The sequence below is a fragment of the Crocodylus siamensis genome, chromosome 2 (assembly GCF_052110815.1).
Source record: "Crocodylus siamensis isolate JL-2025a chromosome 2, ASM5211081v1, whole genome shotgun sequence".
Lineage (NCBI taxonomy): Eukaryota > Metazoa > Chordata > Crocodylia > Crocodylidae > Crocodylus > Crocodylus siamensis.
Window position 1 is genome coordinate 48,346,353 of NC_143396.1, and position 27,822 is coordinate 48,374,174.

Genomic DNA, 27,822 nt, shown 5'->3' on the forward strand with positions numbered 1-27,822 from the left:
AAGGTAAAGGGGAGGTGGGGGGCAGATACAGAGGAGCAAGGAGGTAGGGGGCAGGTCGGGGAGCTGGGTGTGTGGGGGGTGGGTAATGGTGGGGGTAGGAGGTGGGAAGGCAAGCTACAGGGTGGGGACGAAGGCACGAGCACAGAGGGCAAAGAACAGCGTCAGGCATAGGCACGGGGCGGGGGGGCATGGCGGGGGGGGGCAGACCTGGGTAGGGACAAGGGACAGGGGAGCAATGGGGAAGGGATCTGGACCTTCACTCCATGCCGTTGCTTTCCTCACTACAGCAGTTGCAGGGGACATACTTAAAATGACCACTAATTAGATTCTATACATGGCAAATTATAACAGATTTATTGGGGGGTTGTCTTGCATTTGAAGTCATCTTAGATTTGGGTAAATGCAGTATTTTTTTCTTTCTTGGATTATATTTTGGTATATATTCTCCTTTGTATCCCACTCTTAAAATGGTAGTCTGTGATGTCTCCTAGAAATGTTTCTATAAATACTAAGTTCAGTAATTATTATTTGCATTCAGATATCAAGGCAGTTGGGGGTGTTATACATGCAGTGCTTAAATAAAACTTTCCCTGCTTTTGAACTTTCTTTCTTTGGCAGTGAATTATTGAGAAAATTACAATGAAAACACAAGGACAAAAGAAACCAGAAAACAGTGTTGTTACAGTCAGTTTTATTTTTTTTCCTTCACTGAACTCTCCACAGAACTATATTCTCAGGCTTTTCTATATTAAATCTTAACCACAATTACATTTTTAGAATTTGGTTTCTGCACAAAAAATGGATTTACAGTAAAAAGTACTGATTCAACAGTGACTAATTGGTAAAGGTAACTATTTTGGAACAGCATACTTTTTTTTAAGCCAGTGGGTATAAATGTCTAGTTACTGTGTATAAAACCTATAAAAAAAACTTCTGATTTTTCATACTTATACAGTTTAGAGTCTATTATTTTAAAAATGTTATAAAACCAAAAATTATGTGTACAACAAAAAGGTCCACTTTCAAATGATCTAGTTTTTTAGTATAACTTACTGATTGGTCATATTTGTGAGTTTACCACTGTATTTTCATTCCTTTATTATTCACACATTCATTGTATAATACAGTATGTTTTATGTTGGGGATAGGGAGCTTAAATGAAGATGAATTTGGAAGCAAAGAATGCAAACTACAATATCAACTCTTTGGATGACTGTCAAATATGATGGCTTATTTTTAAAAATAAGACTGGGTATCAGATTTATTATAAAAAATTAACCATATCTTATTCTTTTGCACACAAATGTCTTTCAGCAAAAAAAGCATTTGAAAAGGGAGTGTCTCCTATAATAATAGACAACACAAATATACAAGCATGGGAGATGAAGCCTTATATTGCTCTGGTTAGTATGATAATTTGAGTGTTATAAAAAAAAGATTGCAAACTAAGCTGAGAACATATTTTCAAATAAGGTATTAGGCCTCTCTCCAGTCTTTGTTTGATTTCAACAGGGGAGAATTGCTCCCACAAGCAGAAAAGTGATTAAAATTAGCATTGTGTTACTTGGTCTATATGTCCTAGTATTGTATCTACTTTATTGACAAATTTAGGTGTTTGTACTATGGAGCAAATGTGGTGTGGTTTTCAAAGAGCAAGCTGGATTCTATTCCATCTTATACATAAGATGGAATAGTGAAAATGTAATCAGTGAAAACTTAAGCAGAAATAATTGAATGAACTGAAATAAGAAAAAAAAGAAGATGTGCATGGTGTAAAATTTTGAGTTTTCAAAACACTAGCTGAACAAACTAGATTAGATCGGGTATGAAGAAACTAGTTGATAAAAATGAAACACATTTAATTAATTTTTATGGGAGTTATGCATCTAAATCACATAGATTACTATGGAACTTAATCTTCATAACAAGTAAAGCATAGCCCAGGGTCAGTATATTTCTGGAGTGTTAAATTTGTTTGTATATTGAGCACCTGATTTATTATTTATGTATGTTTTGTATGCAGTGTGCTCTTTCATGGAAATAAGGAATCCCTGATATGTTTTGCATTCTATTTTTGTATGTTTGTTCAGGCTCAGCAGTACAAATACAAAGTCATGTTCCGAGAGCCAGATACTTGGTGGAAGTTTAAACCGAAAGAACTCGAAAGGTAAAAGTAATATAGAAGATTTGAAATAAGCTCTTTCACCTTCCATTTATCTTGTTTAAAATAGTTTGTTACCTTGACAATGGCTATTGGGTTTCCCTGTGCCACTGAGCCTCTTGTTAATGATGAAATAAACACCTATGTGATATTTATTTTTATTTTAACAGCTCAGAAAGCTATTATTGTTTACAATTGCTTACAATGCTATTGTTTTTGCATGAGGTTTTGTTTAAGTGTTTGAGGAATTCCTTTGATTTTTTTTTTAAATATTGTTTTAATTTTACATCCAGGTTCCGAAGAGATTGACTAGTAGCTTTAAAACAGTAGCATATAAATAATACTTCGCAGAATTGTGAAAATGCTAACACAGCCTTAAAACATCCCTTGGGAACTGAAGCACAATTTTCCAGAAGGACCCACCCTTAACAATTTGCAAGGCTGTGTCCCATTATGCTGAGTCTCTTCTTGCATCTCTCTGGCTGTTCTGCTCCATGGTTAGCCTTCCCTGACTCAGAATGTCCCTCATAACTTTTAGATTGGACCAGTCAGCACTACTTGATATGAGAGAGAGAGGCCCCTGTGAATCAGCCCTTCTGAGCCACCAGTAGATGCTTGGTTACGCTCTACCTGTGCCATCTGAAGTGCTTAACTGATGATACTTACAGATGCCAGGTGCTTACAGGGATCCTTCTGAAGCAGCCCTGGGTTGGTGGATAAAGAAACAGTTTCACCTGCTGCTGGAACTTAACTTAGGTCTTCTTCTAGGTTTGTGCAGTTTGCAGCTCTAGCTAGGTTTTACTCATGCTAGATCAAGCAGCTTGTTTTCTGGGATATAATAAAGGCAGTGTAAAATCCTATCCAAAGTTGTTGGCATATGTTGGCATGTAGCTATAACAAGAGGCAGATTTGTTTGTTTCCTTCATGGCAGCTTCTGCTCAACTGAACAGTACCAGAAAGTAGCCCAGAGAAGGTGGACTGAACAAAATCTCCTCTATGCATTTTAAATCCATGCATCACTGACAGAAAGTGAACCAAGAGCAACTGTACTGGTTTGCCACATTCCAGACAGTAATAAAAAAGATAAGTGCCTTTAGTGTAAATATTGCATTGAAAATTAAGCAAAACATACAATACAAAGAAAAATCATTCCATCTTCTAGCTGTTCTCTTTGAGTGTTAAAATAAAAACTGTTAAAATCTCATTTTAATCTCCAGGCGTAACATTCACGGTGTATCCAAAGAAAAGATCAAGAGAATGCTGGAACGGTATGAGCGTTGCCTTACTGTTAATTCAGTCTTGAATTCTACAGTCCCAAACAAATCAGAGATTACTATCTGGAATGAAGAACCTACTCGGGATGAAAGCTGTGGGTAAGATTGACTTTTTTAGTCTTTAAAAGTTTAAGAATTTTAGAAATGAATTGTTAAAGGAGTCAGCCGCTGTAGGATGGAAATCTATCAGTCCAGTTGATTGCCAGTGTCCTACAAGCTTAACTTTATCCTTTTTGCTTTCTTCTGCCCTAGAAATATGCTGTTGGTTATATACTTTAGATTTTGTATGCTGTTTATAAAGTGCCTAATAAAGTTTTTAAAAATTTAGTCCCAACTATATGTAATATACCTATGAGTTCTGTATGTTCTTATTGTGGGGTTTACTGGAGCACAAGCTGACATGTGTGTGTAACTCCAATGAGCAATCTGTTTGATATTTTAAATTATATTCAATATATGTTTGTGTAGGTTTAAGGGGGCATATGTAAATTATATTTATTATATATTTATATAAATGCTTTGTAGCAATTATTTTTAAAGTCTCAGAGTAAATGATGTATTATGTATTTTTATAGTGTATGGAAAATGGATTCCTTTAATAGGACTGTATTACAGTGTAATTCAGGGGTGGGCAATAATTTCAGCTGGAAGGACTCTTAATGAGATTTGGTGAGGTGTCGAGGGCCACAAGGGTGCCCTGCCCCCTGGTCACCATCTTGTGACCAGAAGTTCTGCTCCCTGACCTTTGACACCAGAAATTTGTCCCCATGCCCAGAAAGTACTCCTTTTGGGAGGGACGGGGCGTTGCTTGTATATTGTGTGTAAAGAGGTGGGATGTGTTTGGAGTGGCTGTGGCTGAGGTGTGTGGGACTGCTCTGTGTGTGTGTGTGTGTGTGTGTGTGTGTGTGTGTGCTGGGTATGTGTGCAGGTAAGATGTAGGTGGGGTGTGTGTATGATGTATGAGTGGATGTGTGTAGGGGTGTGAGATGTGTGGTTGGCATGTGGGAGTGTTGGGTATGTGTGTGGGTATGGTGGGGGTGTGTGGGGGCATGGTAGGGTGCGTGTGTGGGGAGGTATGTGTGTAGGGGGTATGGTGGGGGTAAGGGGTGTTGGGTGGGGTGGTGTGTGGGATGTGTGTGGTGGGGTATAGGTGTTGTGTGTGAGTATGGTGTGGTTGGGATGTGAGGTAGACAGTGTTGAGTGTACGTACAGGTATGATGGGTAGAGTGTGAGGGGGCATGGGTGCGTGTAGGGTGGGGGTGGGTTGGGTGTGCATGTGCGGTGGGTTCCCCCCTGCCCACTCTTAGTGCTGTGGCTGAGCCCAGCCCCACCACAGGTAGGGGAGGAGATCAACACTTGCCTGGCTCTCAGTGCACTGCAAAGGGTGGGAAAGCAGCTGCTGCTGGTGGGTGGGCAGCAAGAGAAGCCCCTGGGCGGGTGGGGGATGACCAGGAGCTGAGCCTGGCACCGCTGTCTCTCTTGGTCTGTGTCCTACACTTGCCGGATGGGGCTGTGGTGGAGCTAGTGCTAGCTCCTGCTGCTGCTTCTACCCCAAGTGTCTGACTGCTGGGGCTGCACTAAGCTTGCGCTGGCTCTTGCTGCTGCTCCTGCCCCACCTGCCTGTCTTGTCTCTGCCGAGCAGGGCTGAACCAAGCCCAAGCCGGCTCCTGCTCCCACCTCTCCTTTCTGTCCCGTGCCTGCCCAGCAGGGCTTTATGAACAGCCAAACTCCTTCATGTCTCCCTCTCCATCCACACTCCCCCACCCAGCCGTGCAAGAGCAGTACCAAAGCAAGCTGCAGGCAGAGCCCACCCTGCTTCCCTCAACACTGCACCTACCTGTCCGTATGTGCTGCCTGGAGCACTTCAGCAGGGACAGGAGGAGGAGTTGCTGGAGGCCAGGGAAGTCCAGCAGTTCCCTGGGCAGCAGCAGCAGCCCTGCCTGGAAGCTGTGCCTTCTGGCCAGGGCTGGTGCCCTTGGGTCAGGGGAAGGGATGCTAGGAGTGTAGTATGTGCTGACTCAGGTGGGACTGGGCAGGATTTGGTCCCATATAGAGCACAGCAGAGGGAGCCACTGGCCAGGCCAAATGCAATTGGTGGGTGCCTGTCTGCAGGCTGGATCCAATCAGCTGGTGGACTGGATCTGGCCTGCGGGCCGTATTTTGCCCACTCCTGGTCTAGTTATTTATTGTTTTGTATTTTGCACACTTTAGGGGTATAGCAGGCCCAAGCCTCAGGGTCACCCCCTGATGCTCACATGGCTCTTGTCCTACTCTAGTTCCTTAGGTATCCTTTTTCATTTGCCATGCCTTGATGGAATTGCTTTTATTGTAGAAGGGAGGCAGCCCCAGAGCAAGCCCTAGACTGCTTTGGCCAGTGGGTCCTTCCCATATGCAGCTGACCTCCAGGCCTAAGTGTCCCCCCACTTCCCCATCAGTGCCTCAAGGTACTCCTTGTGTCCAGGGCTATTTGTGGTCTTCTTCTGCCCCTACAGCCCCACCCATACCTTGCAGGTGATATTTGGTATTGCTTCAGAGGAGCTGCCCAGCTCCACCACAATGGATGACACTCTCAGGCTTCAAAATCACTGTTGGGGTTTTGGCCTTCCTGGCTTTGGCCCCTTTTCTATGACTGTGCTCCCCTCTGCCTAGGTATATTGCCCTGGACCTCAGCTTCTGGGCCCCTGGCCTTGGTCTTGCCCTTCTTGAGTTTAGATTATGACCCTTTTGGCCTTAGGCTGCCTCTGTTGTTCCCACTGGTCTCGTGCTCTGGTCCTCTTGGTCTCAGCCTGCTTGCATCTTGTGTCGCTGCCCCTGGCATCACTCAAAACCTTGGCATGTCCCTCAGATACCCCTGTGGCCTCCTTTCTACCCCTTACAGCCATATTTGGCTCTCCAGTCTCAAATGCAATGCAAATACAAGTGACCGCTTTCAATAAAAATCTCCCCCAACTCTGGGTTTATGCCTTCCTGAAAGCCCTACCTCTCTTTGGGCTCTTACCTCCCAGCTCTCATGAGTGGCTAGGGTGCTTGTCAGACGAGCTTCTGCAGCCTGTTTCCCCCAGATATACTTCCTGTAGCAGGCAGGACCAGACTGCCTGCTGGGCTTGTGTGCCCTGAAGAACTGCCCCTTTAGGTGACTCTCTAATTAAGCACAGGGATTTCCTCTTGAGCTTAATAGTCAGCCTGTCTCTCTGCTGCAGCGTAGCTGCTTGCAGCCTTTATGTTCAGGCTGCTTGGAATCTGTCCCACAGCCTACTTATAGATTCATAGATTCATAGATGCTAGGGTCGGAAGGGACCTCAATAGATCATCGAGTCCGACCCCCTGCATAAGCAGGAAAGAGTGCTGGGCCTACATTACCCCAGCTAGATACACATCCAACCTTCTCTTGAATACCCCCAGGGTAGGGGAGAGCACCACCTCCCTTGGGAGCCAGTTCCAGACCTTGGCCACTCGAACTGTGAAGAAGTTCCTCCTAATATCCAATCTAAATCTGCTCTCCTCTAGCTTGTGGCCATTATTTCTTGTAACCCCCGGGGGCGCCTTGGTGAATAAATACTCACCAATTCCCTTCCGTGCCCCCCTGACGAACTTATAGGCAGCCACCAGGTCGCCTCTCAACCTTCTCTTGCGGAGGCTGAAAAGGTCCAGTTTCTCTAATCTCTCCTCGTAGGGCTTGGCCTGCAGGCCCTTAACCATACGAGTGGCCCTTCTCTGGACCCTCTCCAGGTTATCCGCATCCTTCTTGAAGTGCGGTGCCCAGAATTGCACGCAGTACTCCAGCTGCGGTCTGACCAGCGCCCGATAGAGGGGAAGTATCACCTCCTTGGACCTATTTGTCATGCATCTGCTGATGCACGATAAAGTGCCAGTGGCTTTTCTGATGGTTTCGTCACACTGCCGACTCATGTTCATCTTGGAGTCCACTAGGACTCCAAGATCCCTTTCCACTTCCGTGCCACCCAGCAGGTCATTTCCTAGGCTGTAGGTGTGCTGGACATTTTTCCTCCCTAGATGCAGCACTTTGCATTTCTCCTTGTTGAACTGCATTCTGTTGTTTTCTTGTTTCAGTGCAGCTAGTTCTTGCCCAGCTGCCTGCCTACACTGCTACACTGCTACACTGCCTGCTGCATTTTTTCCTTTGAAGCAACAGGAGCCTCTGGCTCCTTGTTAAAAGGGGGTACAGTTAAAGCAGAGTAGGAATGAGAATTAATAGAGTGAAAGATCACATGATGGTAAGGACCTTGCTGGAGCTTTTACCTTTTAGTTTCTAAAATATACTGAACATCTGACTTCGGTGACATTCATGAAATTTGAGCACAGTAACTGGATGTGTTGATCCAAAAGGTTAGTGGTCCTTTGGGAAGTTGCATACAGGACACGGAAAGAGAGAGACTATTAGGAAGATAAACTTTTAACCTCAGTTTGGAGTCGAGAAGGGGTATTCATCAAATAAAATCTTGTTTTTTAAGTGGGGAGTTGAGGTTTTTAACCTGTTTTCTAATCTGTTTTCTTCTCGGTAGATACTAGGGTGTTAGAGTGAAAATTAGAAATGTATCTCAGCCTGGTGATTACACAGTATTCTAGACAAGAAGATAGTTCTCACCTTCAAAATGTTTATGACTTTTGAATTTAAATTTAAATTTATTTAGTAGCTAAACAGGAGTAGAAAGGTTCCCAAGTGGGAGATAAATTGTCTTTTTAAAAAATTGGTTTTCAATACAGTTGTCTTTCATTGTAATGTTTGTCTTACAGACAGAAAGAGACTCATACTTATGTGAAAGAAGAAGGACCTTTGGCTTCTCTTTTGACATCTCTTGAATTAGCTGAAGATAAATCTGTATCTGCTACATCTTCAGTACTAGAAAATAGTTGTGTTATTTCGGATAATGTGGATATATACTTGTCAGAGCATGATGAAAAAGTGCCGTTGAAAAAAGATAAAAAAACAGAAGAAATGCATAGAAATATTGAAACAGAAGCAAGTGAAACTGACACTGTCGTATCTGAGGAAACAACAGGCTTGCATATATGCTCTTGTGAAGCAGTTCAGGAATACAGTGATAACAAGATCCTTGAAGATCAAAGTGAAGTAGATCAGTATACTGAAATTCCATTAGAACCAGAATTAATACAAATAAAAGATGTTACGAAACAAAATGATTCAATTTTAGTTACATCGATGAAGCCAGAGTTATTAAACTTTGTAGGTGATTGGCCTGTAGAACAGACAATGGGGCAGAGAACCAGAAGGACTAGGAGAATAGAAAAATCATCTGTGATTAGTGATGAAGATAATAAAGCCACCAGCCAGCCTCCTCTGGAATCATGTGAGGCAGAAGTGGGCCTGGCTGATATTCAGCCTGGTGAAAAACAACAGGAAGACATTTTACCTTGTGATACTCCTTCTGTTTGTGGTACAGAAAAAAATGCAGCAGAATTGGAGATGGTGGGAGATTGGCCTGCTTCAAGCTCTTTAGAGCAGAGGCAGCACAGATCAAGGAGAACACGAAAAACAAGTCAAAGCCAATCTGATGAAGCTGGAAATAGTAAATGTGATCTACACAAAAACATTCTCAGCACAGTGAATGTGCTTCATGGAACATCTTTGGGCATTGAAAAGCTACAGGATGCAGAGAAGTCAACTTTTGACAAATTGGAAACAGTAACTAGTGAAATTGTCAGTGAGAGAAAGCCACAGCAAAATAAGAGGTCTCGGAAACACCATAAATTAGCCGTAACGTTTACCAACCATGATTTGGCCCTCTCCAGGCCAGAGGAACAGTTGTCTACTCCTAATTCACTGGAAGAAAACCTGGAAATACATGCATATAAACAACTGAGCAGCTATACGCAAACTGAGCCACAGGATTTTGCTCTCTTGTGGAGAATAGAGAAGAAAATTATCATTTCTGAGAGTCCTAAAGTATTAAATAGCAGACTAGATGGATTCAGACCTAAAGATATGGATTCTGCTTCAGATTCTCTGGAAAAAATACCGTATAGAGTTACATATGATAAAAGCACATATGTAGAAGAAAGTGAACTTACCAGTATTGATGAATCTGAAAATCTTAATATTCTTTGTAAACTCTTTGGCTCCTTTTCATTTGAAGCACTGAAAGACTTGTATGAAAGATGCAATAAAGATATTGTCTGGGCCACCGGTTTGCTGCTGGATTCTGATGAAAAGTTGTATAAGGACAAAGAGATTGAATGCTTACAGGAACAAGGAACAGAACCACTGGTCATCAACCTTCACTCCAAGGCAAATACAAACTGTGGAGATAATCTGAATAATTCTGAACAAACCAATGAAATAATTATGACTGATGGTGTTCAACTTTCAGAGGACAATAATTTATCTATTTTTGATACAGAGAGTAAAACTACAGATATACTTGAAATAGCTGCTGAAGTACCTGATTCATTAATGAGTCTTTCGCTAGATTCTTTGGTAGAACCCAGAAATACCAATGACATTGCTTCTCGAACTGATGCAGAAACTACAGGAACAGAAATGGAACAGTCCATTTCAGAGATACAGGAAGTAAACTTAAATAATACGAGCTTGGTTTATGAAGTGGAAAATAAGCTACCAGTCTTGCAGCCTGATGTGGGTTTATATGCATCTATGACTTTTCCTAATGTTCTTAACCCTCCTATTGCTATTTTGGAACCTCAGTTAAATAAGGATAGAGACAGTGAACTTTCAGAAAGAGATCCAGAGAATCCTGAAGTAGATAAAACGATTATTCAGTTCTCGCAAATGGATCAAGCAGCTTTCATGAACCCTGCCAGTGACAAGCAAGAGTTTGGGACTGATAAAGAAACTCAGGGGAACCCTATGATATCTGTTGGGAATGTTAAAGAACAAAGTAAAATCTCAGATAGCAATGAAGACAAAACCAAGATACCAGTTTCTTCTCAGTCTTTGAATATAGATTGCCTAGAATTAACATTACCTGCTGAACTGGCACTTCAGCTGAAAGAAATATTTGGGCCAGTTGGCATTGACTCGGGTAATGACATACTACTTCATAAACATATATTTGCAATATAGGTCTATTAGTGTTTTTAAATTTAATCTTACATTTTATCATGCTGATTTATTTGGGAAATGCTTTTGATAAAATGGCACTATTCAAAATCTATTGTTACTTTATAATATAATCTCAGATGGAACATAATAAAATATAGTAGTAAGTATAGCTATTTTCCCTTTTTAATTGTTCAGCTCTACCCAAATTAATATTTGAAGTAATATTGTAAGAGAATATTTGAGCTTGCCTTGCAGTTCAGGAGAATCTAGTTTCAGACTGCTAAGGCTGAGGAGATTATGATGGAAAAAGGTTGTGGTTGGGTAGAGAAAAAAGGGACAGAAAATCTTAAACATAGAAGTAAATGAGGAAGGAGGAAGCTGAAGAAAGTGTTAGAGCAAACTTTTTCTTAAAAGATATTGTGCTGGACTGAGTGGAAAAATCCTAAAAAAATACCTGAGAAAACAACTGAAGATGCCTCAAGATACAAAATGTAAATCAGAGGCAAGGAGAAATGGGGGAAGAAGGAAGACACCATGAAATATCGTAACCTTTTTGCTTTTCCTAAAGTATATTTGTTATAGATTATGAATCTACAGTTTATCAGTGGATCTGGACATGTTCTATCACATTTAAAGGAATGTGGGTACTATTAAGTCTCGGGCCTGTTCTGTTTCTTTGTTTGCTGTATATCAGTGTCTTTTTCTTTTTCAGAGGTTGCTGGATGTAACAGGTGTTTGTAGGAAAAGCTTTATCATACAGTTGTCATGATCACTTCTTCTTTGATTAGAGTAGAACAGGGGTGGTCAATGTGCAGCATGGGTGCTGTGTGTGGGATGTGGTGGAGGAGCTAGGAGAAGAAGGCAAAGGAGCAGGTTGGGCACTGAGCACAAGGAAGGAAGCAGGGAGCAGAGTAGTAGATCAGCCAGGGATCACAGGGCTGGTAACAGCAGGATAGGGGAAATCCCCATCTGCTGGGGATCAGGATAGGGGAAGTGGATCAGAGTAGCACTCAGAGAGGGTGAGGGGCTAATTTGTGGCATGCCCACCAAAAGGTTGGTCCCCATTGGAATAGAAAGTGGCACCTAATGTTTTTCCTTTCCTGGAAAAATATTTCTCTAATTTGGGTATGATCCATGGAGGGGATACCTGGGCATTTGTGCTCACATTATAGTATTGTGTTAATTAGGACTATCCGCAGACAGGGATTAAATTAAGGGAAATGCAGTTTTGCAATTGGTCACAAAGTTAAAAATCAGTTGCCAAAAAAAAAAAAAAGAAAAAGAAAAGAAAAGCAGTGATGAATATATAAGAAATTATGCTTAACAATACCCCCAAAAACTATAAAAGAGCTTCATTTAGTAGTTAAGATTATGGAAGATGCACTTGTTAACAACGTGACATTCAAAATTTGAGTGCTGGTTTATGAATTCTGTGGGGAGAATGTCTTTGTTTAACTTATCAGTTGCACTTCTTTCAGGTATGACCTGTAAATGCAAATTGCAGTCCTGTATTTGGTTAAACTAACCTTTATACAGTGTTGTAATGAGTATATTTTCTTTCTTTCAAAAGGATCATTAACACTTGAGGATTGTGTGGTTCATATAGATCTGAATCTGGCAAAAGTGATTCATGAGAAATGGAAAGAATCTATTATGGTCGGTAGAGTTCTTTTGTATGAAAATGTATACTTGTACTTTGTCAGTCTATTTGTTTCTCTTTAGGTATTTGCCAGAATTTTTTTTTACAAGATGTTTATATTCCTAATTGAAATAATGCCTCAAACTGCAAAATTGGAAGGGTAGATGGACATGCAACATAGAATAATTTATCTAATTTTCATTATGAGATCTGATTCAGTATCTTAGCATAAATTATTTTTCTCTGCTCTGTTATTTGAAAAGTAATTTTATTTTCAAAATGTACCTCTTAATCTATTCTTATCTGTTGATACATGCATGAAATTTAATATATATATTATAAATTAATTTGAAAAGAGTTTACCTGGAAGGTAATATTTCTTGTGTTTCATTGGTGGGGAATCTACATCTGTGTTTCATTAACTCTCAGTTATTTTTTTTCAATAATTGTATTTAGAAGCGGCAAAGGAAAGAAGATGGATCATATAAACTGCTTGTGGAAGGTATAGTACACGCTTCCATTACAGCAGTGGTTTTCAAACTTCCATGGAACCCGGGGGTTTTCATAGGTCATCAGGGCTTCCACAGAGTGATTTGGGGGTAATGGCAGAGTAGGCATTACCCCCTGGGGCAGTGCACTGCCACTGCAGGGCCAGGTCTCCTGAACAGTGTGAGCTGACATGTGAAGCAGTAGAGCCAGGGATAGAAGGGTTCTGTGGCAGAAACGATATGCAGAAGTTCTGAGCCTTTAAAAAGTTTGAAAACTGGTGCCTTACACTCTTATAGAAATGTTATGTTCTTAAAATTAAAATGACAGTAAGATTTAATTCATGAGAACTGAGTGCTTCTTTTATTAAGCTAAGGTGCCTACCATTCTCTCTCAGTGAAACAGTGGCACTGTAAACAAATTAGCTAAAAATGTTAATTATAATAGCAGCACTGAAGTGCTGTGGTGATTGATTTTTGCATATTTCTGGGATCAAAGTACTTCAGGCCAAACTACAGCTGGGTGTTTATGAATGTTGGAAAGGCAGCCACAGTCTCAGCTGATATAGGGTGTACTGTATACCAGGCAATTGCCACTTGTGGAGTTAGTCTTCTGCAAAGGGACCTTGGCATTCCTCCCTCCCATCCATTCTGATTAGGAGGACTGATTTAGTCTGGGGCAAATGCATGTCACTCTGTTTCAAAGGGTGATGAAGTGGCTAATCCATTGTTTAGCCCTCAGTTTCCCAGAAAGAATCATTTGTTAGGGCATCCCCTTTCCTTTACCCTAAACCTTGGTTCTGACAATAGCCCACAATTCACATCATAAGCAGCTTCTTAAAAATGCTGTTAGTTTACTGACTAAACCGTGCCATTAATATCGGCCATAGAAACATAGGATCAAATTGTTGAACAACAAGGTGTTGGAAAAGGTGAATGCATGGAAGTAACTGCATCAACAACCCCCCCAAACCCTCCCCCCCCCAAACGGCCCATTTTCGTCTAGTTACTCATTTGTGATTGAGGGTTAGTTTTCAGTATTTGAATTTTTCAGTGTTTTCAGTTGTATGTTTTCAGTGCTTAAATGTCAGATACTTACTTTCTAGAATTAAAATGAAGCCTGATTAGAGTTTTGAAGAAAGAGGCAAAGGGATAAGGGGGAAGGGAAGCCAGAGAGAGATGATTAAAGTATAAGTAAGGTAATATTTTTGCTAGAAAATGCTTAGATCAAGTAGATATTAATGAATTATAAGTAAATTACAAAAAGTATCTGTGTAAAATGCATGCATTTATGGCTGTGCTTTGATTAAATATATTGTTGAGTGTTTCGTTCTGTCACCTTTGGGTTTTTGCTTTTTGGAAGGTCCCACGCTGATTGAGCAGTTAGATTTAGATGACTCGGGCATATTCTTATCGCAGAGCACAGACAGTAAACTGCAGAAGAAGAAAATGACTTGGGCCTCATCTTCATCTAACATTACACAGATTAAAAATTCAGCAGCACCAGAAGTTTTCCCTTTTATGGATCACTGGAATGCACAAACACATAAAGTATCACTCAGAGAAATAATGTGTGAAGAAATTGCTTTACAAGAGAAACAGGACCTGGTATGAATATTTTTATATTTTATGATGCCTATTTTTTTTTTTAATCTGATAAACTTGGAAAGCATATTTTGCATCTATGGTTACCTGTTTTCGTGTTGCCTGACTAATGCTGAGCTTCTGACACTGATGGATAGCTAGTATTATAAGTGATTCTGTAATAGCAACAGTGTATTTAGGATCCTAGATAAAAGACAGGTTTTTTCCTATTAAAATAAATCTGTCAATTAAAAGTTTAATGTCTTGTTTCACACACAGATTATGCTGGATTTCAGTGAACAGGTTAGCATTTGCATTTGATTGAGCTGCATTTTTAGTTTTCATATTTAAGAGTTTATTAAACTGATTTTTATGCATTTTTTGTGAGAAAGCTGTGCCAAAATTGTTAATTAATACTATATGATACTCATTTAAAAATGGATTTGCCTGGTTTTAATACTTTTTAAAAAGAACCCACAGTATTGCTAATGAAAATGAGTTAAGATTTCATTTTTTTCTGTTTTTCCATACTGCCTTCTTGGAAAAGGTTATTTAATTCTTCCATACAGTTTTGTTCTTTTTCATTTTTCTAGTATCCATTTTTTCCCTGTTTTTAATGTGGAGCTGATAGTTATGTAACAAGAGTGAGTGTTTACCCCACTGCCCTGTACGGGAGCCACTGCAAGACCAGTGTGACTGTATTACTTTATAAGTCTCCCTATTGCCTTTAAACAGCTGTCCTAGAAGGAAATCCCATTTCTGCTTACATGGATCAGACATTTAAAAATAAAGGTTTATAATCAGAGTTGTGGGTTCTTTTCCGTGAGCTGCATGTACAGTTATAACCGTGGTGTCCATAAATAGTTTTCAGCTTGGATTAATGGGATTTGGTTTTGTTTTGGTCACTTGGATTAAAAATATCTGACTGCTGGAAATATCAGTTTTATTTCAGCTTTTAACTAAAGAAGGGTGTTCCAACATTCCTGGAACCTTAAGGAATCTGGATTTAGCTTGAACAGTAGATGCCTAAACTGAAAGCTCCTTTCAAGAAATGCTCTACCATCTGCCTTTTAACAATTAAATAAAAGGAGCTGTAGTTTGGTCACCCCAAATGATTGGGACTGTGGCAGCATGGTATCCTTACTTTCTGTTCATTAGTGCAAATGCACGGCTTCTACTGAAATATAATTATTCTCTTTTTTGTCATAGGTATATAGATTGATTAGGTTTTTTTTCTGTGTAGTTGTGACAAATGAAATACATTATTGAATCAGTTCTATTACTGATGTAGATTCCTCTAATGATAATGTGGGGGGTTATTTTGTTTTACTTTCTGGATTAGAAACGTGCCGCTTGCATGGCTAGAAAAGATTGTGCTGCCAAACTGAAGGAGAAGCAACTCTTTGAGATGTTTCCAACCATTAATCAAAATTTCTTAAGGGACATCTTCAAGGATAACAAGTGAGAGATCTTTACATGTTTCCTCTGTTCCTTTGTGAAATGTTGCATAATACTTTTTTACGTACATGGTTATTCTGTCATGATTAAGTGCAAGAAAAGGATATTTTCAAAAGAATAGCAAAATAACATATTTAGCTGTGATTAAGGACACTTAATTATATCATCTCAATTCATCAAAATTGCCTCAATTAATCACATCTCAATTAATCAGAACTCTTTCTGGGGCTCCATGATCTTTTAAGCCGTATAATACTGATGAGGAAAAATGGGTTCAGCTCAAAGGAGCCATCTATCAACTTATCTTGGACACTTGTGGTACCTTGCATCACACCTCAAACAATTGAGAACTCATCTGCAATGATCCCATTCATAGAAAAGAAATGGTCAACTCTCCTTAAATATAAGTGTGACCTTAGCCACTCCAACTTGCAGGCACTTTGAGAGATCCAGCAAAAGGTCAAATGTGTAGTGAGATGGTGTGCAAACATTTATTGGCTACAACTATGCAGAAGTATCCAGAAAGCTGCTGACTGAGGCAACATGCAAGCAATGTACGGGGGCATCAGGAAAGCTCTTGGGCCTGTTTTGGGGAAGACTGTCTCTTTAAATGACCACAATAAGCATATGGATCAATGGGTTGAATGTTACTTAGAACTCTGTTCTTGCAGAGAAAATGTGGTCCGTGACTCCTCTCTTGATGCACTTGAAGACCTCTCAACCCTGACAGTACTTGACAGTGAACCTACTGTCGTCGAAGTAGAAAAAGCCATTGATCAGTTTGTTTGTGGTAAAGCCCCAGGTGCAGGTTGTATACCGGCTGAAGTTACTAAGTATGGGAAATCCATCCTCCTCCTCCATTTGCATGAATTAAGATGTATGTGTTGGAGAGAAGGCAAAGTTCCTCAAGATGTGCAGGATGCAAGCGTAATTACTCTACGCAAAAACAAATGACTGACTGCAGTAACTATCATGGAATTTCCTTACTTTTCATCATTGGGAAACTGTTTGCCAAAGTTGTCCTGCTAAGACTTCAGACTCTTGCAGACAGAGTCTACCCTCAGTCTCAATGTGGTTTCAGATCTGGTATATCCATGATCATAGAAACAGTGAGTTGGAAGAGACCTAGACAGATCATCTAGTCTGACCCCCTGCCATGGGCAGGAAGGGGCACTGGGGCGGGGGGGCAGGGGTCATAAGACCCCAGCCAGGTGCCTATCCAGTCTCCTCTTGAAGATCTCCAGGGAAGGTGGGAGCACCACCTCTCTGAATATGATATTTTCCTTGAAACAGCTACAGGAAAAATGCCATGAACAAAGGAAATCTCTGTACATATATGGCATTTGTTGATCTTAACAGAGCTTTTGGTTTTGTCAGCAGAGATGATTTGTTCTGAATCGTGAAGGCGAGAGGCTGCCTTCCTAAGCTCCTGAGCATCAAGTCCTTCTGCATAAGTATGCATGCAGCAGTGCAGTTCGATGGGTCATGTTCGGAAGAACTTGAAATCAGTCTGCTCTTGTGACAATTGTCTTCATTGGTTCGGACATACGAATCGTTTGAGCTCGTTTGAGCCATGGCCAAATCCCCAAGGACATACTCTGTGGTGAGCTGGCCACTGGCAAACATCAGCTTGGATGGCCTAAACTCTATTTTGTTGCTGTCTGCAAGAAAAACCTTTGTGAACTGCACATTGATGGCCAACACTGGGATTTAATCACTTTGGACCACTGCAAGTGGAAAGCTGCCATGAAGCAGGGCCTATGTCACTTTGAGTTGGAGAGGGTCAATGATGAGATAGAGAGGAGGAGACAGAGGCAGGCAAGACAAGATGGTACTCAAGCTCAACCAAGATTGTATGTGCAACTTGCCACAGAGTCTGCTTGTCGTGCATCAGACTCCTCAGACACTCAAAGCTGTGGTGGTACCTGGTAACCCACCAAAAGCGCAGCCTCTGTGGTCTCATGAGACTGATGTCTGCCAGTGAGGGGCACTTAAGAGTGAAAGTTTCCCTCCTACTGCCGTCCTTGAAATTTATACATAAAGTTTTTGCTTATTTTCCCCTTCACTTATTGGTTTGAGGAGAAGACTACTCCCTGACTCCCTTCACTTCACTTCACTTCCCTTCCCCTGCATCTGTTAGATGTTACTGATATCTGGCATAATTGCTGGCCCCTCCCAACTGGTGGCTTAGCTAATTGAAGCAACAGTCATCCTGAGGAGCATATTGGTCAAATTGCCCGGAAATGGGAACAGTGCAACTGAAGAAAACACATCTCACCTGACAGCAGTAGCTAATACTCCATTGTTTGCTACAGCAACTCTGAAGAAGTCTGTAACGGGGCAGAGTTATTTCTCCTTCCACTTATTCTTGCTTCTGATTATCTTTCAGCATCTTCCTAGATGTCCAGCTACTACTTTGAACTCAAAATAGGGAAAACTGAGTTTCATTTTTTTCTCTAAAATGTTCTTTCTTCCTCTATTGGCATCTTGCTTGACAACCCTTGTTATATTTCTTTTCATATGGGTTTACACCCTCTGGGATTCTCCTACACATCCAGGTTGACATCAGATCCTTTAGATCTTTTCTCTACAGAATTTCAGCTTGGTCATTCTTTCTATTTTCTCTAGAGGTCAAATGCTTGTCCCTCCACGACTACTGAAACCAGCTCTGTCACCTTTGTTTAATCCATCTGAACTGCTGCTCAAGTTTTCTATGAATCTTTTCAGTGGTGTTCTTTCATTTTTTTGTCAAGTAGATTTCTGGCTTCCCTGTCAAGCCCAGCACAACTCCACTTATCCCTGCATCTTTGTATTTGTTTCTTCCTTTCCTCCCAAACTCTTCCCCTTCTAAATTCTCTGTGTTGTTTTTGAGCCCTTTTCACAAAAATGTATTTAATTTGTAAGTCTTTCTTTCTGTTGTTTTCTGCCTATTGAGGAGACATTTTTTCACAGTATTGATGAAACTAAGTCAGAATACTGCCAGAGTTTCAATAGCAGGTTCAGGAGTCACTTAAAAGGCTGACAGAAAGTAGCTGTATGTTTCCACTCTAACTAGAGAAGTGGACACAATATAGTGCAGAAGTACCCAAGCTAGCTTTAGACTAGTGGTATGGCTTTTCTTTCCAACTCTGTAGCTTGCCATAGTGCTGGTTGTCTAGCCGTGGCATCATGGCTAATTTGACTTGCCAAGATGCGTTTGCAGTGTAAATCTACCCTTAGACTGATTTTCATATTTGGCTAAGTATCATGCTGTTGCCTTAATGTTTAAGAAGTAACAGGAAAAGCTTTTTAGTAAAGTGGCATGTATGTTAACAATGTCCTATTAATTGTATTTTATATTAATTATTTTCTACAGCTATTCTTTAGAACAGACTGAGCAATTTTTGAACTGTGTCCTGGAGGCAGATCCTGTAAGAACAGTTGTTGTTCAAGGGGCTGTTCAGCAAAGTGAAACCCTCCTTTCTTGCAGTACAGTGAAGAACCGAGATAAAAAGGTTTTGTTGAATTATTACTAATCTATATACTTAAATCCTGTCACTGAAGCTATTATATGTATGTTTTGTTTCAGCATACACAAATTTGTCTTTGTAATGGTACGCATGGTATTTCACATTCATGGGTTCGTAGAATTTGAAGTACAGAGATTTTTTTTAGGTGGCCAGTGCTAACCTATATTAATTGTATTTTATATTAACAAGATTAACCATAAAATTCTGTTGTCCTAAAGTCTAATATTTTTGGTGTTTGCCTAATTTTCTGAGTCACACATGCATGTCCTTCATGAAGGAAAGAAGCCTGCTGAGATTAGGCAGAGAAGAGGAAAGGGCAAGAAAGTTCCAACTAATCAGAAACGTACTCAGGATAGAACAGATTTATAGAATTCCAGGGCTGGAAGGGACCTCGAAATGCTGTAGCCTACAGTTAGAATGCCTTTATCTGGTTGGCTCTATTTTTATAGTGTTTTTCATTTTAGGGACATACAGAGAATATTTGGAATACTTTTTTTGAACATTTTTAGAATCAGATCATAATTGCAATTGCAATTTGGAATCTATGATGGCCACAGCATGTATAAAGTTGGTTAGTTTCAGTGACCTTGCATTGAGTAGTGTAGACAAACATGTTTTCCCTGAGAAGTCTGAGTATATATGTTGCTTATGATTAATGTAATACCTTACCCTCATGTAACGCTTCTCATGAATAGATCACAAAGCACTTAATATAAGAACAGTGTTGTTATACTCATTTTATAGATGGGTAAACTGAGGTACCGAAAAAGGAAGGGAGTAGCTAATGGCAGCAGGCCTGTGGGAGAGCTGTGAATAAAACCTAGGTCCTCCAAATCTTAGTGTGGTAACTTATCTACTAGGCAAAACTGCCTCCATGTGGAGTAGTTTCAAATAGCTAAAATGGGGAGCACGTTTAGTCAAGACAGGTTTAGTCAAACTTAAAACCATCTGAGGTTTTTAAAAAAAACCCTGTTGCAAGGACTGGATAGCTCATGCCATAAAAATGGGAAGATGAAATATAAAAATAAATGTTTTCTTTGTATATTAAAATAGTACATGGTTCTAAGAAACTTCAGTAACTTTCAGTTTAACTGAACATAGCAACTTATTTATCAGTTGGGGTCATTTTCAATACCATACTCTTAGAGGTGGATTACAGCTGCTTGTAATAATAAACAGGTAAACTGGACATGAATTTACATTTTACACATAAGAGCCAAAAGGGGACGTATTTTCACTTGTCACTGGTCTGGTCTTTTGATATATTGATGTCTTCTCTCATGCCTGTTTTCCTGTGATGTATTCAGTGTTTGCTCCACTGTAATGAATAAGTAGTTATCACATAGCTGAATGTTTCAGGCAATTACTGCTTCAGTGAGATCAGTAGAAGCCTTGTAAAGGGCTTAATTTGGACTAGACCTTTCCAGTAAATGTTACCTGTTACAGGCAAAGAAGTTCAAGGAAGATGAAGATGTTATGCGTAAGATATCATTTCAAGACATTGAGTACCCTGGATATGATGATTTTAGAGCAGAAGCTTTCTTACATCAGCAGAAGAGACAGGACTGTCTGAAAAAGGCAGGGGAGGCATATTGCATGGGTATGAAGCCTGTAGCAGCATTTTATGCGCAACAGGTAAAAAAAAGAGTTTTTTAAAAATGTGTTTTGTGTCTTGGTTTAGGAATGTGCTCACTACCCAATTAGATTTGATATGAATTCTCTCAGTTATCTGGATATGCTTAATCATTCCTCCCATATGGAAGTCTTGGGAAACCATCTAACACACATGCATTAATAGTTCTAAAGTAGACTGTAGTTTTACAGTGATCTGGTAGCATATGTAGAACTAATACTGTGATAAGGCAACTTTCTATTGAAAGATCCAAAGTTTTAAAACTGTGAAATGCACAACATATTGTAATATGACTTTGGATTGATTTTTCTAATGGATAGTGTAATATTGCATATAAATTGGGTGATATTTTATTATCTGTGCTCATATTGGTGGTCTGAGAATTTTAGTGAAATACTGAGGATCTGATTCTTTTAGGAGTGACTTTGTTATGTTCACACTTTAAATGGTATTATGTCTTGTTCAAAGAGATTCTAAATAATAATGTCTCTGTGATATTTGGGCAGCTACACAGTTTCAGTCTCTGTCCTGCCTTCTCTTCTTGGATACAAAAACAAGTAAAATTATAAAGAATTTATTGTATGGTTGGTAAGGGAATACAAACTACTACCTTTGCTCCAGAAAAACTTTATCTGCTTTTTGTGTTTTCAGTTTTGGGGCAAGTTACAAGGACAAGTTTTTATTTGTAAGCCTAAGTTTGAGGCTGTAGCCTCCACTTGTGATCTCTTACAAGTGTAAGTTTTAGGCTTGGTATCTCTGAGTCTGCAACAAGATTATCCTTTAAAGGAAACTTCAAAATGAAGTGTTACTTATTCCTTTTCTCTATTTATGAATACCCTAAATTGTTAAGCAATTTTCATTTCTTAATCCGTATTCACAGATCTTCAAGGAAATGATTTGCTGCTGCAGTCTTTACAGTGATGGTATCTGGAAGTTTATGTGACATGACTGCAGTAATAAAACAAAGTACGGTTATTAGTTGCAGGAAATAATTGAATTAACCGTGGCCCAGGAGAATAGAGTAACTCCAAAATAAAAGCCCAGTCCTATAAACGTTTATAACCAAGTATTAGTCATGAGTAGTAAGTGTGTGTGGGATGGAGTTGTTGATCTGGAGTTGTTACAGGTTCATAATCAATGTAAAAGTTCTCATAATTCAGACTCCTTATTGCAGGGAGCATAACGCAAGTGGTGTATGTTAGTGGGACTACTTTGATCTGCTATTTAATATCTTCTCTGGAAACCCTTTTTTAGTTAAAACATTGATAACATTACAAAAAAATTCAGTGCATCTACCCTGCCATGCTGACAGTTCCATTATTCAGGTTTTGTTTCTTCCATAACTCCTTAGTAGGCTAGGCTATTCCCTTGATAGAAGTGCTGTTTCTGTTTTGGATGATTTGTCAAAGACTTTACTGGAGGGCTTGGTGGCTATGGAAGAAGTATTTGCAAGGCCCGACTAGGTTGATCTTAATGCACGCATTTTGTAGTCTCAACTTAGATTTAAAATAGATGTGAGATTTGTTCTGGACTATGGGTCAATTTTTGAGTGTTCTGAAATAAAGCTTGTACAGCTAAATATTTTCAAAAAAGAAAATGTAATTGTTGGAAAAATTACTAGCAAAATTTGAGACCAAGTAGAATTTGTTTTATTCATAAGGGGTTCTTATAAGGTTAACTTGTCTTTCTGGGTTTCCTTCCCTTTTCTTACCAGGTTTTCATTCTGATCTCCTCTGTGACAGCTTTGACTAGTGTCTTGCGAACAGGTTTCATTAAATCAGCACATGACTCTTTCTGAATAGATCTTACTGAGCCATTTCCAGAAGTTGAGTTGTGATTACAGCTCACAGTTTGAGGCAATGAAATCTTAAAAGCACCCTGCTTGTGCTGTCATTTTGAATCCCCATAACCAGTATGGAGTTCAGATTATGTCTCAGAATTTAACGGTTGATGTGTTTATGAATAAAGGGCCGCCTTCATGAGCAGAAGATGAAAGAAGCAAACCATGCTGCTGCTGTGCAAATCTTTGAGAAGGTAAATGCCTCCCTGCTGCCCATGAATGTTTTGGATTTGCATGGTCTCCATGTAGATGAAGCCATGAATCACTTGTCCAGAGTACTACAGGAGAAAAGTGAAGGTAGGAATAACCTAATAATCATTTCTCCCCACACAATTATTTTTTGACGCTCTACTCATCAGGGCCCGAGTAGAAGGAATACATTACATATGCAGGAAAATCTAGGGGGTCTGAGTATTGCTAACTTACCTTCAGTATTAACACCTGCAAACAACTTGATTTTCTTGTAATCTTTGAGGACCCCTCTTTGCCATGGAAACATGAATAAAATGTTCTTTCCTCTTTTTACTTTCCCACCTGTGTTTCTCTATCAATTTCTTCCTTTTTTCTTTATACTTTATTCTCAAATCTTTTCTTCTTTTTCTTCTTCTTCAAGGAGATCTGTCACTTACTGATCTTTACCCTGACATCAGAGTTGATCACACTTGCCTTCATTACCTTCCTTTTACTTTAATCTTTTCACTTGTTTCTTTGGTATTGTGTTTTTTTTCTTAATCTTAGAAATAATAAAAAAAAATATGCTGGCTCTCCAGCAATTATGAGGATACTGTCCTAACACAACTGTTATACAAAAGTTTAATTCCTCTTTCAGGGCCTTTCCATATAATTGTCACCAGTACGCATTTCCTTTCAAGTTCAGAAGTACTGCCATTTTCAGACATGTAATTTGGTGAAGTATTTCTTGGGAGAGTCTTCTTCCAGTGGCATATTTAAGTATTGCAGAAATGTTGTTTCCTTAGGGAAATATTATGCAAACAAAGTACATGTAGAAAACATAATGTTATAAGTGAAGTACAGTTGACATTCTTTACAAGAAATACTTGGTCTATAAGTTACAAATATATGGGCTCTCTTTAAAAATAATTTCCTAACAGAGCAGAAACATGAATCCTAAGAGCTCTTTTCTCATTTGGAGTATGGGCAAGAGCTAATTTATTTGAGCCAATCTATAACTCTGTGGTCCTGAGATGATGCTCCTGTACTTTAAGCTGTAATGTAATACTGTTTGATAATGCATGGTATAGTTTTATTTTCCAGAAGCTCAGCATTTGTCATCGGGTGCTTTGGATCATTGCTGGAGCCTTTTCTACTCTAGAAAATAAATAAATAAAATTTCAGTCTGAATACATGAAAGGAGACCAGTCACAGGCACTGGATTGTCTGACAGTTAGTAAAGATAACAGAATGAAAAAGAGGTAGATAAAGGAAAGAGAGGCTGTTATAGATTTCACATGAAGTGATAATCCTGAAATACTTATTCATCTTTTTTTTTTTTTTCAAGTATACACTACATCAGTTTGTTTAATTATAGACTCCAGATTATTTTAACACTTTGCTTACTTTCTTTTCCTAGTCTACATCCAAAGGATTTAGCCATAGATAGTAAGCTATTGCAGTCTTCTCAGGAGGTAGAATTTTGTTGATTTACTTACGCTTACCCAAATAGAAAGCCTCTGAAAGCCCACACTGATGTATTGAAACTGCATATTGATTCGTAGGTTGTTTCCAAGAACTTGCTGCAGTGTTGAAAAAATTACTCTCCAGCTAGCGTAACTTCGATCTCCAGTTTAAAAAATAACGTACTGGTTCAGTGTCTGTCTTTTTCCTCTTATCCTTGTTTGTTAAATGAAGATGAACTTGGTTAAAAAAAATTGGTGTAAAATTGATAGAATTTGTTTAGATTTAAGAGTTTTGTTCTGTGTTCTGTAACTGGTAATTAAGTCGGTCAAATATGGTCCTTGTTATATTGTGCTCTTTTAACTGTTTTATCTCCTAACCATATGTTAATTTCAAGCAATGGTCTGATATTGTAAATGGTAGTTGAACTTGCTATAAAATCATTAGCTCTTTGTGACAGAACACATGTAGATTATACATTTGAACAATTCCAATATAAGTTCTTAAACAATAATGATGCATTTAATTTACTTTTTATGCTGGCAGAGAAAAAACACTAAGGCAGTGTTGCACAAATAACATCTATAGCCAGTGTACTAAAACAAAAAAGGTCTAAATCACTGTGGTAAAAGTTTTCAGATGTTTGGATGAAAAAGTTCTTTTGAACACCAAGTCTGTGCAAAGAGAACATTTTAACCGTTAACAATTCCTGCTATAACAGAGTACAAGCAGACTGGTGGTAAACCCTATCTCTGTGTGATCACGGGAAGAGGAAGCCATAGCCAGGGAGGAGTTGCTCGTATCAAACCAGCAGCCATTAAATACCTCACAAGCCACAACTTCAGGTGAGCTTAGATTTCTGTTGCTGATATTTTGAACTTACATTTAACTAGTTAAACACTGAAATTTGTTTTAGAATATGATACAATTATTAAAATGATTTAATAAATCACAACAGAAACATCCTGTGAGCGAAGTTTAATAGTTTTGTTCTGTCATTTCGTCCTTTGACAGGCAGACAGAATTCTGTTCTTTTAAGCATAGTTTGCCTATCCATTTCCATTCAGTATTACCAGACTGAGAAAAGAAAGAAATACTTCGAACACAAGTTGAGTTGTGCTATGTGGCTAAGAAAAACAGAAAATCTACATAGATGCATCAGATACTTCACACACTTAGCTTACTTTTCAAATTTAAACTTTTTTTCTAGGATTATCTTGACTTGTTGTTGAAATACGATACAAAAATACTTACCCGCGTTTCCAACACAGTGGTTTTGCTGATTGTTAATGTTTTAGTGTCTTGTCCCGTTATCAGCATTAATTACCTCAGTGACCACACTGAGGTAACTAGTATAGACTGGGTTCCAGCATCTTTACCACTTGCCTTTTGAGTTTATTATTATTGACTCTGTTATCTGTTTTAAACACATTATCTGTACAAAGTAGTTAAACTCTCCCCTCCTGCCTGCTACATACTAGAGCTGCAATTATAGGGAGCATCTAGTGCCAAACGACACCAGTCCTAGGTCATCATTTGAAGCCTCTGAGAGAGATGGATGTAGACAAGACTTAATTGCGAATATCCAAGCAATTAAGCATATACACCATACTTGATAACTGCTCAGTCTAGTATATCTCACTGTCAGCTGGTGTTCTTGATTTTTCAGATTATAATTTTCTCTTTCTTAATTTTACCCCATTCCCTTTGTTTATTCTATTGTGCTTTAATAGTTTTTGCTTCTGTTTGTACCTTCATGTGTGGATCATTACCATGACTATATCCTGGCAGTTAGCTAAGCTATATATATATTTTCCTTTTAATCTTTCTTCATAAATCAGTCTCTCAAAACCTCTAAACTCCATCCATTATGCCATTATGTTACTTGAAAACTTCACTTTTATGGATAGCACATTACAAGCTTAAGTCAGATCATAGCTAGATGAATGACCATTACCACCTCTGTGATGTGATGTGATGTGATATGGTGCCTTTGTATCTTTTCAAATATTGTATTGGCCTGTTTTGTTATCAGGTGACACTGAAAATGAATGTTATCACCCCAGTGTCTCTGTGGTACCATTCTAGACACTTCTCTTTCCAACCTGACATGTTGTCATTTATCTAAATTTGTCAAGATTTTCACTCTAAAAACTAATGTTGTCACTTAATTGTGACTATATTATCACATGTGCTTTGATTTTCTGAAGTATTTTGGTGTTGGCCTAACTTTGCTCTCACTGGCATCAAGGAACCAAAATTTGGCTAATTCTGAGCATTTTGGGGAAGTCCTTTCATTGATATTTTGCGATTCCCTCCATCTTTTTTTATTTTTGTTGCATTAGTATTTTTAAGTTCATTTTACAGGATAGTAGTTTCCAGTATCATATATTCTTTTTCTGAAGATTCATGCCATATTTGTTCTCTTTCAGCTCTTTGATATTGTCACATCTCTGTCACTCCTTTTATTGCCAGTGGTTCAATAATATGTAGTTCATTAGTTTATTCCCAGTGAGAGTTACCAGGTTTAGCTCATTTGTATATGATCAAATTTTCAATGTATTTCCTTATCTACTCTTTATCAAAAGTTACTTTACAAAATCATTTTAACATCCTAATTCATAACTGACTTCAGATTTCAGAAAGGAGTTCAGCATCTGACAATAATTTATTCTTTTTTTTCTTTATAGTTTTCTTTTTCTGATGATAATGTGATAGAAACCCTGCTTATTTTCCTTTAGCACAGTGGCTAACACTGATTGCCCCCCCTCCTTTTCCCCTTATGGTAATAACTAATTCTGACTTTGATGGATGCTTCCCCCTTTTTCTATTCTTCATGCAGATTATTTTTAACCTCAAATCTTGAGCAGTCTCTTGTGAAGCCATATTGACCATTGTTTGTTTCTCTTTCTGTTTTGGCATTGTAGTTAGCTAGTAGAAGCAATATCTCTGTCGCATCAAACCTTAAGATACTTATCTAATCTATCTTCTCTGTTACATCAAACATAAGCTATTGTCTTCACTTTCAGAGCTCTTCACAGCCTATTTCCCTTCATCTTCTTTCACATATCAAGAGGTCAAGCCCCCAACCTTGGATCTGATGCCAACATCCATTGCTCATTTGTAGATTTTCACACAAGCACCTTCATGCATTCTTTTGTGTTGCTCTGCATCCTTTTGGAGTTGCTACCCATAAGCAACCACAAAGCTACTTCATCCTTCTTCAGATCTTGAAACCACCTCAGTAAAAGTCTCTCCTTTATCATAATGTCTGCAGAAAACTTAACAATAAGATTCTGATGTGCTTACCTACTATCATGTTGACCAATATTTTCTTTTTATTTCCTTGAGCTACCCATCACACTGTTTGTACCCTGCTCTGTCTTATCATTGAACTGTAGACTTTCTGGGAAAGGGGACTGACGTACTGTGAACTTGTAGAGAATCTAACACAATGGGGCTGGTGATCCTAGTCATTCTAATACAGATAACACCACCAGTGTGAAAGTGTTTTGCCATATTCCTGAACTGTTTGAGTTGCACTGGAAGCAACTTCCATAGA

At 39.0% G+C, this 27,822-nt stretch overlaps 1 protein-coding gene across 4 annotated transcripts in view; it reads left to right on the plus strand.

The window, feature by feature from the left end:
- The window catches only part of N4BP2 (NEDD4 binding protein 2), a 67,605-nt gene that overhangs the window by 32,847 nt on the left and 6,936 nt on the right, over window positions 1–27,822 (plus strand). For all 4 annotated transcript variants that reach the window (XM_090035784.1, XM_090035787.1, XM_090035786.1 and 1 more), the window contains 12 exons: window positions 1,315–1,403; window positions 2,091–2,167; window positions 3,379–3,534; window positions 8,191–10,457; window positions 12,048–12,133; window positions 12,573–12,618; window positions 13,965–14,209; window positions 15,528–15,646; window positions 18,999–19,137; window positions 20,599–20,787; window positions 22,754–22,922; window positions 24,982–25,105. In XM_090035784.1, coding sequence (XP_089891910.1) covers window positions 1,315–1,403; window positions 2,091–2,167; window positions 3,379–3,534; window positions 8,191–10,457; window positions 12,048–12,133; window positions 12,573–12,618; window positions 13,965–14,209; window positions 15,528–15,646; window positions 18,999–19,137; window positions 20,599–20,787; window positions 22,754–22,922; window positions 24,982–25,105 — 3,706 coding nt within the window. The remainder of the gene's footprint in view (window positions 1–1,314; window positions 1,404–2,090; window positions 2,168–3,378; window positions 3,535–8,190; window positions 10,458–12,047; window positions 12,134–12,572; window positions 12,619–13,964; window positions 14,210–15,527; window positions 15,647–18,998; window positions 19,138–20,598; window positions 20,788–22,753; window positions 22,923–24,981; window positions 25,106–27,822) is intronic.